This window comes from Athene cunicularia (genome assembly GCF_003259725.1).
Source record: "Athene cunicularia isolate RWA chromosome 3 unlocalized genomic scaffold, athCun1 chr3_part1, whole genome shotgun sequence".
In the NCBI taxonomy this organism is placed as follows: domain Eukaryota; kingdom Metazoa; phylum Chordata; class Aves; order Strigiformes; family Strigidae; genus Athene; species Athene cunicularia.
The window spans coordinates 74,712,978-74,726,009 of NW_020799097.1; the positions used below are offsets into that span (position 1 = coordinate 74,712,978).

Sequence of the window (13,032 nt, forward strand, 5' to 3'; positions counted from 1 at the left end):
GGGAGAAATGAAGCAACACAGAAATTGGAATATATGGAAAGAAGTTAAAACAAGTGCTTACATGTTTATGAAAGTTTTTGGAGGATCAAAGCTGATGCATTCTAAAAATTGCTGTATAGTTCACATAATTGAAAAAGTAGTTCAAAGCAACTGTTTGCAGGCTTGCATTTGCATAGCTACAGATGCAATATGAGAATGATACATAAGCTATTGCAATTGATTAGAAGGCTCAAAAACATCTTAAAGGTGACATTTAACACCACCATGAGATCTGACTTAATATATTGCAATGTGTTGTTTCAGTCATGCATATGGATTCTTATGTTTTTCTGAGGAGATTAGGTTCAAGTAACTGACTTGATTGGTTTATGACAAAAGATTAAATGGGTACTATGTCTACTCTACAGTTAGTCTAGTCATTGTAAGAAATGCGTGTACATTAACTATAGTTATAAACTTAAAAGTCAGATTGGATTGACTTTGCACATTGTTCTGCTTAGCTAACCAAGCTTCTAAAAGACACTTCTCACAATGAATTTATAAGCTTCTTTCTTTATGCAAGAGAAAATGACTGGGGATGCCCAAAGTGATCTGCATCTTCACTGTGCAAGCATTAGATGTTTAACAGGAGAATTTAATGATTAAAACAGAGCCATTTTAATCAGAGCCATTTTAATCTTTAATTTGGTGAATAAATAGGTTTCTGAAGGAAACAGGGTTTAAAATCAGAAAATTCTCTGAAATTGTTTCCCTGTTTGTTAGCTCTGGCCCCTTATATCACAAAATAGAAAAGATAGAGTAAAACTGCAATGATGTGTCTGGTTTGCTTGTCACCTAACTTGAATTTATGCTTTGCTCCTTTTACTTGCCATACCACTGGGCATAAAAGAATGTAACAGTTCCTAAACAGTAAAAGCAATGGCCAGAGCCTCTGGTAAATGTGAAAAATATTCTGAAACTTGTCTTGTATGAAGTTTGAATAACTCTCTTCTCAAGTCTGAAAGAAGAAGCTGTCATAATCTTACTTCACAGTTATTAGGTTGTGTTGCAAGAATTCTTATCTGGTATTTTAATTAGCACTCATCATCCTCCATAGTTCCATCATACTTGCTGTGATTTTTAATTTTTTTTTTTTAAAAGCATGTGATATCTGGACAAATCTCTAATGTATAAGGCAAACCAACATGGACAGCGATTAAATAAAAGAAATACAAAGTCAATGCTTTTCTTGATATTAAGAAATATCTCAGAATTTTAAAAATTACTCCTAGTGCTATTATGACACTGAAAATATTCTAGTGGCTCCAAGGATAGACAGACATTGTTTCTTTCACAAATAACCAACCTACATCACTGTACACGAAGAAAAATAATTAATAATACAGAAATATATTGGAGCCTTTCTATAAGGAGATGATAGTTCTTTAGTTTACTATATTCACATTTTGATAATGTCATTAAATTTGCTAGTTCACTCTTGATATTGTAACTTCTCAAGAACACATACAGAACATTAACACTTTTTCCACAGCTTTCTTAAGTTCAAAACAAATTTGCCCTATATTTTGCCCCGGAGACATGTCATTGTCTTTCAGAAACTGATGCACATTCACTTGAGTGTGGGACTGATGTGGAGCCAATTCCTGTGAAATCACCACTTTGGTGGTTTACAGTGGCATTACACCTCTGTCTCTGCCTATGAAGACAGCCATATTATTTCTGTGGCTCCTGATGACTTTTGAATATCAAAGAAAATGTACATAATGTTTTTACCTACAAAAGTAGAAAAACATCCTCCTCTTCATAATTCACTTCATTGGATGATAAACAGAAAATGTTCTGTAAATATTTTAGAGAACTGCAGAAATTTGAGCTTAAGAACTCTTCAGAAATATTTCATTTGAATAAGAAAAAGCATTTACTGAATAAAGAGTTTAGCATCAAATCTATTCAGATTGCTTGTAAGCACAAACCTGAATCCACCAAAATCCTATCAGAAATACTTCCCCTCCCATAACAAAAAAGAGAATACCAGACCCCCAACTGGATAGCAGCTAAAATTTAATTTGAGTTAGAGTATCTACACTTTTTGTTCAACTACATGTGACAGCTGTATTTATTCAGCAAAAAGCATATGTATCAATTATTATCATTACACTGAAGACAAAACCGAAACCCAAGATATCTCCAAGAGCACTCACTCAAGCTTGCAATTGGTTGAGAAATAGCTTGCTTCTGTCCATTTCCCCTGAGTTACTCGAACTGATTACTTATGTTCCAAGAAAAGCAGCACTTTATGTAACAAATTTATATCACTGAAACTATATTTTTCAAAGCTTCTTTTTTCTTTTTATCTTACTGGGAAGTTTACTGTGATCTCACTATCACAATTTAGCCATTGATTTGGACAAAATAATTATACAAAGCAATTCTAAGATTATTTGAAAGTCTTACAGATATTAAAGAAATACTGGAAAACTTTGAACCACTACTTCAAATACGCCAATTGATCACTTTTGCACTAAATAGGAGAAGTGGGTTTGTAGAAAGAATCTTGTTTCTTTCTTTTTAAAGAATGAGAATAGGAGCCTGTTCACAAGATTCCTTTCTTTAAACATGGCAGCAATCTTTGCTCTTTGGTTTTATGGCTGTTTGGGAACATTTCTAGTCAAAGAATACACTGCCTGACAGAAATAGAGCTAACTGGTTCCTCCTTTAATGAGTTCTATAATTTCAAAAATAAATAAATAATTTTAAAAAAAAGAGGCCAATAATGACAAAACCAATACTACAGTTCTTCACCATCTTGTGACATTGAAAATAGAAGTACATTCCTGTGGGAAGGAAAAAATGTCTATCTATAGAACAAGATTTAATCTCTGCTCACAAGGAGCTTTCTGATAACCTTCAGGCACAACACAAGAAGGACCTCAGAGGTACAGATGGATTTCTTCATGACATAAAGACGAGTTTGCAATTCACTTATTAATTATGCCTCAACTCTTGACTATAATCACTTCAAAAAAATCACTTCAAGCTATTCACAGGTTATAGCAAGGTGTGTGTCAGGCTCTTCTCCCAAGGAACAAGCCATAGGACAAGAGGAAATGGCCTCAAGTGTCACCAGGACAGGTTTTGATTGGATATTAGGAAAAATTTATTCACTGAATGATTTGTCAAGCCTTGGAATAGGCTGCCCAGGGAAGTGGTTGAGTCACCATCTCTGGAGGTATTTAAAAGACATGTAGATGTGGTGCTTAGGGATGTGGTTTAGTGGTGGACTTGGTAGTGTTAGGTTAATATCTTGACTTCATGATCTTAAAGATCTTTTCCAACCTAAATGGTTCTATGATTATAAGCTATAACTAAACTATACTCATGTGAGAGCAGTATCTTGAATTTCTGAGAACCATGCCTGTTTCCACAGCCTTTGGGTTCCCTTTTCAAAAAATACACAGAATTAAAAAAAAACCACCAAAAACAAAACACACAACCCCCCCCCAAAAAAAAACCAAACCAAAACACAAACACCCCACCACACACCAAAAAAAAACGCAAAACCAAAACCAAACTTGGAGAGAAAAGTAAAAAAAAATTACATCTCTAAACCCAGAGCCTGGAGCACTGCTGGTGCATTCTATCATTTCTGTAGAATAAGTCTCTACGTGGACATCTACATGAAGTGCTTCCGGCTGAAAGTGGTTTAAGACAGCCATCAAAAGTACAAGGTTTCACTTCATTTTGCAAAACAGATTGAAAAACTCCACTTTGTTCCTCATGTAAAATGTGTCAATCAGCTAAAGTCAACTTTTTTATTTTATAATTAATATACTTGAAGATTGTTATAAAAGTGGCTCATGGTTTTACAACTGCAGTAACATTAAGTATCCACATAACCTTCATCCTTTTGGAGCTACAGAAGTTCAGAGTGAATTTATTATTTCTGACAGACTGTAATTAATGTGAAAAAAAAAAAAAAAAAAGGGCTCTGCTTTGGATACTCTGTGTATTTTGTTCACTGCTTCTCAAAACACTACACTATGCATTTAGTTTTATAAATTAGTCTAACATTATATCTCTGAAAGAAAGACTGTTATATTACCTTTTAAAGATCTATATATTCCATTTAGAATAGAGCACACAACTTCTCATGAGCTTATTACCCTAAGCTATGGGGTAACAGCCTATAACATGAAGAGAAACTGTGGGGATGTTCCCCAGGCAGCACAGGGCACTGATACCCAGTGTTCCAGGTTTTCCAATTCCTCAGTTAGTGATCCATCATATTTTAAAATGTTACAATTGCAACATTTACCTTTTATATTTATTTCTCTTGCATTTCTTTTGCTCAGAATTATGGACTATAACAAATCACAAAATACTTACTTTGGTTTCTACTCCAAGCTCAAAAGTAATTGGAATCACAAATAAAGCACATAGAACAGACCATATGAAAATTTAATTCAATTTATTTTATGTCAAGCAAACCCACAAAAATTAATCACACATATTTCATATTTGTGAGCACACTGTAACACATATTGAATCATGGAAAAGGAGAATCATTGTCCCCATTTTTAAAAATGGAAAAATCAGGCCAGTCAGTCTTACCTCTGTGCCTGGCAAGATCATGGAGCAGATCCTCCTGAAGGCTCTGCTAGGGCAACCAACATGGCTTCACCAAGGGAAAATCCTGCCTGACAAATTTGGTGGCCTTTTATGATGGAGTGACAGCATCAATAGATAAGGGAAGAGCAACTGATGTCATCTACCTGGACTTGTGGAAGGTCTTTGACACTGTCCCACATCACAACCTGTTCTACAAGTTGGAAAGACATGGATTTGATGGATGGACCACTCAGTGGATAAGGAATTGGTTGGAAGGCCACACTCAAAGGGTTGCAGTCAATGGTTCAATGTCCAAGTGGAGACTGGTGACAAGTGGTGTCCCTCAAGGATTGGTACTGGGACCAGTACTGTTTAATATCTTTGCTGGCGGTATGGACAGTGGGACTGAGTGCACCCTCAGCAAGTTTGCCGACGACACCAAGCTCTGTGGTGTGGTCAACACACTGGAGGGAAGGGATGTGCCATCCAGAGGGACCTGGACAGGCTTGAGAGGTGGGCCTGTGGGAATCTCATGAAATTTAACAAGGCCAAGTGCAAGGTCCTGCACATGGGTCAGGGCAATCCCAGGCACAAATACAGGCTGGGTGAAGAGTGGATTGAGAGCAGCCCAGCAGAGGACAACTTGGGGGTGTTGGTTGACGGGAAGCTCAACATGACCCTCCAATGTGCACTTGCAGCCCAGAAAGTCAACTGTATCCTGTGCTGCATTAAGAGAAGTGTGGCCAGTAGGTCAAAGGAGGTGATTCTGCCCCTGTACTCTGCTCTCATGAGACCCCACCGGGAATACTGTGTCCAGCTCTGGAACCCTGTGGAGATTTGAACTCATCCGGCAGCCAGACGCCATGTGGCCGGCTGTTCACCTCCCCCCCTCTGGTGAAATAGGGGAGAAACAAAAAGAGAATTTGTAGGTTGAATAAAAAGAAAGAATTTACTAAATACAACAAGAGAACAACAGTAACAATAGTGAGTCCAAAAAGAAATGGGTAAAATGCAGCAGTGGCTTACCGAGCGCAGCAACCGCCCCCACAGCAACAACACAGCCCGATGAGCAGATGGTGCATGCGAGAGAGAGAGTCTGCCCATCTAAATCTCTGGGCATGACATGACATGGTATGAAATACTCCAATGAAAATTAACTCCATCCTGATCAAAACCAGGACAGTCTCCAGTCCTTATTCCATATCACTGACATTATGCTCGGGTTTCCAAATGCATCTTCAGGAATCACCACCCCCTTTTTTCCTAGGTCTCACAGGTATCATTCCCTTAGTCTAGGGGCCAACCTTTCACAATGTCTGCTGAGTTCATTTAGTCCATAACTTCGGGTTCCATTTGTTATGACAGTTTATAAGGCTGAGGAATGAGGTGGAGTTGGCTCAGTCGGTGGAGCATGAGACTTTGGATTTGGCATGGAGATGTGGCAAGGCACCAATTGCCATAACAGGGTTATTTGACAGTCCAGTTCATTGGCTAATCTCACCTAAAATTCCAATCTCCCTGAGGCACACATCGAACCTCTCTATCGTTCTGCATTACCCACCAAGTGCACCCAGGTCCTTGGGCAAGAGTAATCCCATGCATGGGTTTACCCTAACTTAATGCAGGAGTAACCCAGATGGCCTTCCCCAACATATTTCTAATGCACAATATGGGGGCTCTATCCTCATCCACGGTATGTAGGAGGCTTGATTGAGCAGTGCCAGCTTGTTTGGCAGATCTTCTGGTATTGACTAACCAGGTGGCTTTTGCTGAATGCACGTCCCAATGTTTGAAAGTTCCACCACCCACTGCTCTCTGTAGTTTTCAGCAATCCGTTGTATTGCTCAATTTTCCCAGAGGCTGGTGCATGGTAGGGAATGTGATGTATCCACTCAATACCATGTCCTTTAGCCCAGGCATCTATGAGGCTGTTTCAGAAATGTGTCCCCTTATCTGACTCAATCCTTTCTGGCGTGCCATGCTGCCATAAGACTTTCTCCTCAACGCCTAAAATGCTTGTCCTGGCAGTGGCACGGGACACAGCATAAGTTTCGAACCCACTAGTGGCTGCTTCAACCATTATAAGCACATAATGTTTGCAATGCCGAGTTTGTGGGAGCATGATATAATCCATCTGCCAGGCCTCCCCATATTTATATTTTGACCATCGTCCTCCATACCAAATGGGCTTTAACCATTTGGCTTGCTTGATCGTTGTACATCTCACATTCATGGATTACCTGTGCAATAACATCCATCGTTAAATCCACCCCTCAGTCACGAGCCCATCTATATGTTGCATCTCTTCCCTGATGGCCCGAGGAGTCATGGGCACAGCGAGCCATTAATTGTTCACCCTTATGTTGCCAGTCCAGATGTACTTAAGACACCTTAATCTTAGCAGCCTGATCCACCTGCTGGTTGTTCTGATGTCTTTCAGTGGCCCAACTCTTGGGTACATGAGTGTATACATGGTGTACTTTCACAGCCAGATTCTCTACTCGAGCAGCAATATCTTGCCATAATTCAGCAGCCCAGACGGGTTTGCCTCTGCACTGCCAGCTGCTCTGTTTCCGCTGCTGTAACCATCCCCACAGAACATTTGTCACCATCCATGAGTCAGTACAGAGATAGAGCACTGGCCACTTTTCTCACTCAGCAATATTCAAGGCCAGCTGGATGGCTTTCACCTCTGAGAACTGACTTGATTCACATTCTCCTTCAGCAGCTTCAGTAACCCATCATGTGGGGGTCCATACAGCTGCCTTTCACCTTTGATATTTTCCCACAATGCTACAGGACCTGTCGGTAAACAGGGCATATTGTTTTTCATTATCCGGTAGCTCAGTATATGGTAGGGCCTCCCCAGCACGTCTACCTCATCCTCTGGTGCAGACAAGCCCACAACACAAGAAGGATGTAGAACTATTAGAACAAGTCCAGAGGAGCGCTATCAAGATGATCAGAGGGCTGGAACACCTCTCCCATGAGGACAGGCTGAGACAGTTGGGGTTGTTCAGCCTGGAGAAGAGAAGGCTCCGGGAAGACCTCATAGTGGCCTCCCAGTATCTGAAGGGTGCCTACAAGAGGGCTGAGGAGGGATTTTTCACAAGGGACTGTAATGACAGGATGAGAGGCAATGGGTGGAAGCTGAGAGAGGGAAGGTTTAGACTAAATAAAAGGAAGAAGTTTTTTACTGTGAGGGTGGTGAGGCACTGAACAGGTTGCTCAAGGTGGTTGTGGATGCTCCATTCCTGGAAGTGTTTAGAGCCAGGTTGGATGGAGCCTTGAGCAACTTGATCTAGTGGAAGGTGTCCCTGCCAGAGAAGGGGCGTTGGAACTAGACGATCTTTGAGGTCCCTTCCAACCCAAACCATTCTATGATTCTATGATGATTAAGATATTCATTATATCTTTTGACAATCATTTATAACTTTTATTTAACTTAATTGAAATTTGATTTCTATTACTTTCTAATATTGTCAGTTACTTTATTTTCATACTTGTAACCAAAAGAATTAAAGTCTAATTTCTGGCAAGAGACTAATTTTATATCAAAATACATACAAATCAATATTTTGGGAAAAAAACACATTGCCTCTTTAAGGCATGTTGCAAACTGGTGTTCACAAGAAGTGGAAACTGACAAAAAACAATTTTTAAGGCAGTTTAAGCACATTTATGTCTTGGGGGAGAAATAATGGAAAAATCTTTTTTTCTTTGCTTAAACAACAGTATCTGCAGTTTGTTGACATCTGACAACTAACAGTCTTAAAGCTTCTTCATTACCCACCATTGTAAAGAAGCACGTACACTGTGGAGCTATTTAAGACAGACAAAATATAACTGTGTGAGAGACGAGAAACCAGGTCTGTGAGAAACTAAGACAAACAACCTGGGAAAGCAAAAGTGGAGGCTGATTGAAGAAATGCCTCAAACACTTGCAAGACAAAACTATGAGTCACAGGGTGCATTCTGTGGAGGCTGAAGCTGATAAGGCTGCCCGATGTAGCTGGGGGAGAGAGCCCTGTGGAGACAGGACGGCTCTTCTCTGAGGCACCTGGGCAAATTTCAAGGGCCATGTGTCCGGTGAATGAACTTTGCTTCATTATCCATGAAATCCATATTCAAGTTAACACCCCTCAATATGGTAATGAGGGCTGTCATGATCATGCTAATTACATCATCCCATGAAACACCTTACCCCTCCCCGTACATGGGATACATAGGTCTGTGGGTCTACCTAGAGGACGGACCTAAGGAAAGTGGGTATAAATCAAAGGGGAGAAGAAAGGGCTTTCTCTCTCTCTCTCTGCCCCTCTCCCTGTCTCCCTCTGCTGCCCCCCACCCCCCCACCCCGGCCATCTGGAGAGACCAGTGAAGCGAAGAAGACAGATGCCAGCGAAAAAGACGGCCATCTCCTGGAACCCTTGCCGGCGGGTTTAGCGCAGGAACCCAGACCGGTGATTTGTATTCCCCCATTCCCTCTATCTCACTCTTTCCCTTTCCCATTAAGAAATACAAGGCATATTATATTGCTCACCACAACCTGCTCTGTACTTAGCCAATTATCGTATGTTCAGTTAGTACATTGTGGGTAGTTAATAAATGCTTGAAGACTTGTCTGCTCCAATTGTGGATTTGTGAATCTGAGTCACTTGTCCCCCTCGTCTGAGCGGGACATGACAAAATGCACAAACTTTGTCATGACAATGTGAAAATGAATATTAAGCACAAAATGTGACTTAATCTCCCAATGATTGTAATGGCCAAAAAAGCTTACAGATTTCAACTTGTGAATTAGTTAAGGTTGTTTTTTCTCTTTTCCAAACGGTTAGACTGTTTTACAAGAGCAGGAAAGTGTGACAAATCCCTGGAGACACATCTGTAGGATCTCTATTGTTTACAACTCTAGGCAAGACACAGAACAAAAGACAAAATGATTTAAGCCTTTGGACTGGAAGATTTCCCAGGAAGTAAAGATGTGTTTTCACAGCGATTGAGGCTGAAAAGCTCCTACCCCAAAACACAAGAGGGATGACTTTCAGGGACAAGAGGACCTCGCTAAGTCCAGAGATCTGGTGCAGGGCTATCTATTGGATAGGTAGATAAGTGAATCTGACTAATTTTTTTTTTTTTTTTAAATACTTAATTTTTCTTGACAAGATTGATAATGTTGGCAATTCTTGTTCAAATTCTTGCATCCCTGATTGGTTCAGTTCTAACACCTTTGGATAGAGCAGGTTGTAGCTGGTAGAAAGGGAAAAAGTTTCAGATGAGAAATAAAGGAACAGCACATGTCTCCAACAGGAGCCTCATGTCTGTAGTTCAGATGGTCTGAAACTGCATTTCCAGAATGTCTGCCTAAAATAGGATGCCTGCTGACTTTTCTACAGTGATGCCTTACTGAAAGCTAACATTGATCCTTGGCTCTGCTAAGCATGCAACTTGCCAGAGGCATTGCAGGCAACTGGAGTCATGGAACTTAGTTGATGAGTGTTGGTTGGTTGCCACCGCATTAGCCAATTAAGGTTTTTAGTTTTATGATGAGTGCCTTTTTTTTTTTCCTCTTTACCCCACAGAGCCAGGATGGTATAGTATTCTGTTTTCTGCTTAAAAAAAAAAAAAAAAAAAAAAAAAAAAAAAAAAAAATTCAATGAGGTAATGGGTTGTAGCTCAGGTGGCAGAGTTGCTAAAAGTGCCATTATTTCGGCACCTTTTCCAGACAGATTGGATAACAAAAGCTGTAAGTTAGTAGTCACAGCTCAGTCAGATATGTTCTGAGAGTCCCAACAGGTGACAAGACTGAGAATCATGATTACATGCTTTTGTATATAAGGGTTCAAGCTGGATATCTGCCAAGGAGACTCCTGTCCTTGCCAAAAGCAATTTTTATCTTCTTAATTTTTCTGTGTCATCTTTAAAGAAAGAAGGGATGACAGGAAGGACTTCTCCCCGGCAATGGTAATGGTACATTGACAACAAACAGGTCACAAAAGAGTCAACCCTCTTACAACTAGAGTAGCTCCTGAAACGCAACAGGTAGACTACAGCCAATATGTCCAGAGGCAGTGGTGCTTTTCTTTTACACCCCTAACAGAGCTCAGTACTGCTGAGAAAATAGCGCATGAACGTCTAATAACTGCCACTTTCAAAAGAGTGGTTGAGCCACTACTATAAGGAGCACACCAAGAAACAGAATCCCAAAAGCTGCAAGATCTGTTCCTGCTGCCTGTGCACAGAGACAGCCATAAATCCCATGGTGTGCAAACAACACTTTGGTGTCTAAAGTTAGATAAAATATTTCCTGACACCATTTGTGGCCAAGCAAAAGACACCTATAGAACCGTATGAACGTGCCACTTCACAACTGTCTTGCCAGGGAAGACAAACAGACACTGCACCAGAGCAGATGATTGCCTCTGTAAAAAGGCACTTTATGTTGTCCCAATCTGCAAATCTTCGGTGAATGGAATCCTTTCATATGTACAAAGTTTTGTGTTTGTCTTTAAAAGCTATGTCCAGAAGGAACACCTCAAATTAGGCTTTTTCCTGAGAAGGAAGTACCTCTAAGACCTCTTTAGTATTAAATACTAATGAACAATATCTAACACATAAAAAGGATGTAAATATATATAAATAATATTTTGAAAAAATCTTCATTATGAATTAGAGATATCTATGCTGCTTCTTACAATTTTCACTGACGTCACATCAAGAAACACTTGAAGCAACAGTGATGAGCATGTGGGAGAACAGGTTGTAAAGTAATCAGCGTGGAGAATCTGATTCTGTGGACAAAGACTGATAATCTCATATGCAGCATCCGATATGCAAGATGATATAGAAATTCGAAGTTTTCACGGCACTGACATATACACAGTAATTATAAAATAAGCATTGACATAAACATTTAAGTATTACATTCTGTATTTAACCTATGTATACTTGAATGTCTAAGAGTTCCACTTCAGTGAAAGAGATGACATAAAATGATTTCCTCCTTCATTTCAAGCAGCAACTAACCAAGTTACTGCCTTTTACTAAACATCACAGATACATTATCTGATGCTGAACAGCTTTTTTCAAGTGCACCATACATGTCAATATACATTAGTTTCTGCAATCCTAATATGGGCAGAACTGATACAAACAGTTATTCTTATAAGTGCCACAGTATTTGGAGAAACATGACAAAAATCTTACCGCTGTGTTTCCATTGCACGTTTGGGACTGGCAAACACCTCTTAATCTGTTGGGAATCAGCACATCATCCCAGCAAGATGGACCCTTCAAAATAAAACAAAAGCATATAAAGCCTTTAATCTACTTAATAAGTAAACATATAAAACCTGGCTTTGTTGCTGTTTTTCCTATCCCCATTTCGTTCAGACTTTAGCTAGATAGCTTTATCGTGTTTACACTGAAACAATCGAATCGGTAAAGCTCTGTCACTGACAGCACATACAGCCCCTCCATCCTGAGGTCAGTGCTGTGAATGGGAGTCAAAAAGCAGGTACGTTTCCTCAGCTTAAGTCAGGGACAAACTTAATTATAATAAAAAGAAGCTACAAAGACTCATCTTCTGGTTCAACACTGTTTACACCCTGACTAAAGGGAAAAAGGGAAGAACCCAGAACAGCTGGAAGTAGAATACATGGTTAGAAGACTGAGCTACTACATGCAAATATTGATAAAGTCCACAGTAAACAAATTAGACTTCTTGTTGCCAGATAAAGCCTTTACCTAACTATAATAAAACATAATGAAAATTTGAAGTAAGAATTATTAGTAGATTCCTGGACATCTACATTAATTTCAAGATTTGTCAGTCATTGTTAAAAAAAAAAAAACAAACAACACAAAAACACAGAAAGAAAATTGATAGAAAATCCTCAGCAAACTTTGTTATGATTTTTTAAATACAAACAGCTCATTTATGAGTGTACCATCAAAACACAGAGTAGATTTAAAGATTACAAATCAGCATTATTAATATTTCACAACTGCAAAATAGCATGGTAAACAGGATGATCTATTAAAGAAGAATATTTTCATATATGGAATATATAGGAACATTTATAAAAATATTTCCCAGCATATAAAAAATTTAAATGATGTTAGAGCAAGTCTTCTCTTTTAATATTAAATCTCACTGATTAATATTTAATTCATAGACAATAAAAATCTGATAGATACAAAGCTTACAGATACCGTAGAATGGTTTGGGTTGGAAGGGACCTTAAAGATCCCCTAGTTCCAACCCCCCTGCCATGGGCAGGGACACCTCCCACTAGACCAGGTTGCTCAAAGCCCCGTCCAGCCTGGCCTGAACACTGCCAGGGAGGGGGCAGCCACAGCTTCTCTGGGCAACCTGTGCCAGTGTCTCACTGCCCTCACAGTAAAGAATTTCTTCCTTCGATT

General features: G+C 39.6%; 1 protein-coding gene across 1 annotated transcript in view; it reads right to left on the reverse strand.

The window, feature by feature from the left end:
• PRKN (parkin RBR E3 ubiquitin protein ligase) overlaps positions 1–13,032 on the reverse strand; it is a 746,949-nt gene that overhangs the window by 406,636 nt on the left and 327,281 nt on the right. Inside the window, exon 6 of the mRNA XM_026844563.1 lies at positions 11,815–11,898. Coding sequence (XP_026700364.1) covers positions 11,815–11,898 — 84 coding nt within the window. The remainder of the gene's footprint in view (positions 1–11,814; positions 11,899–13,032) is intronic.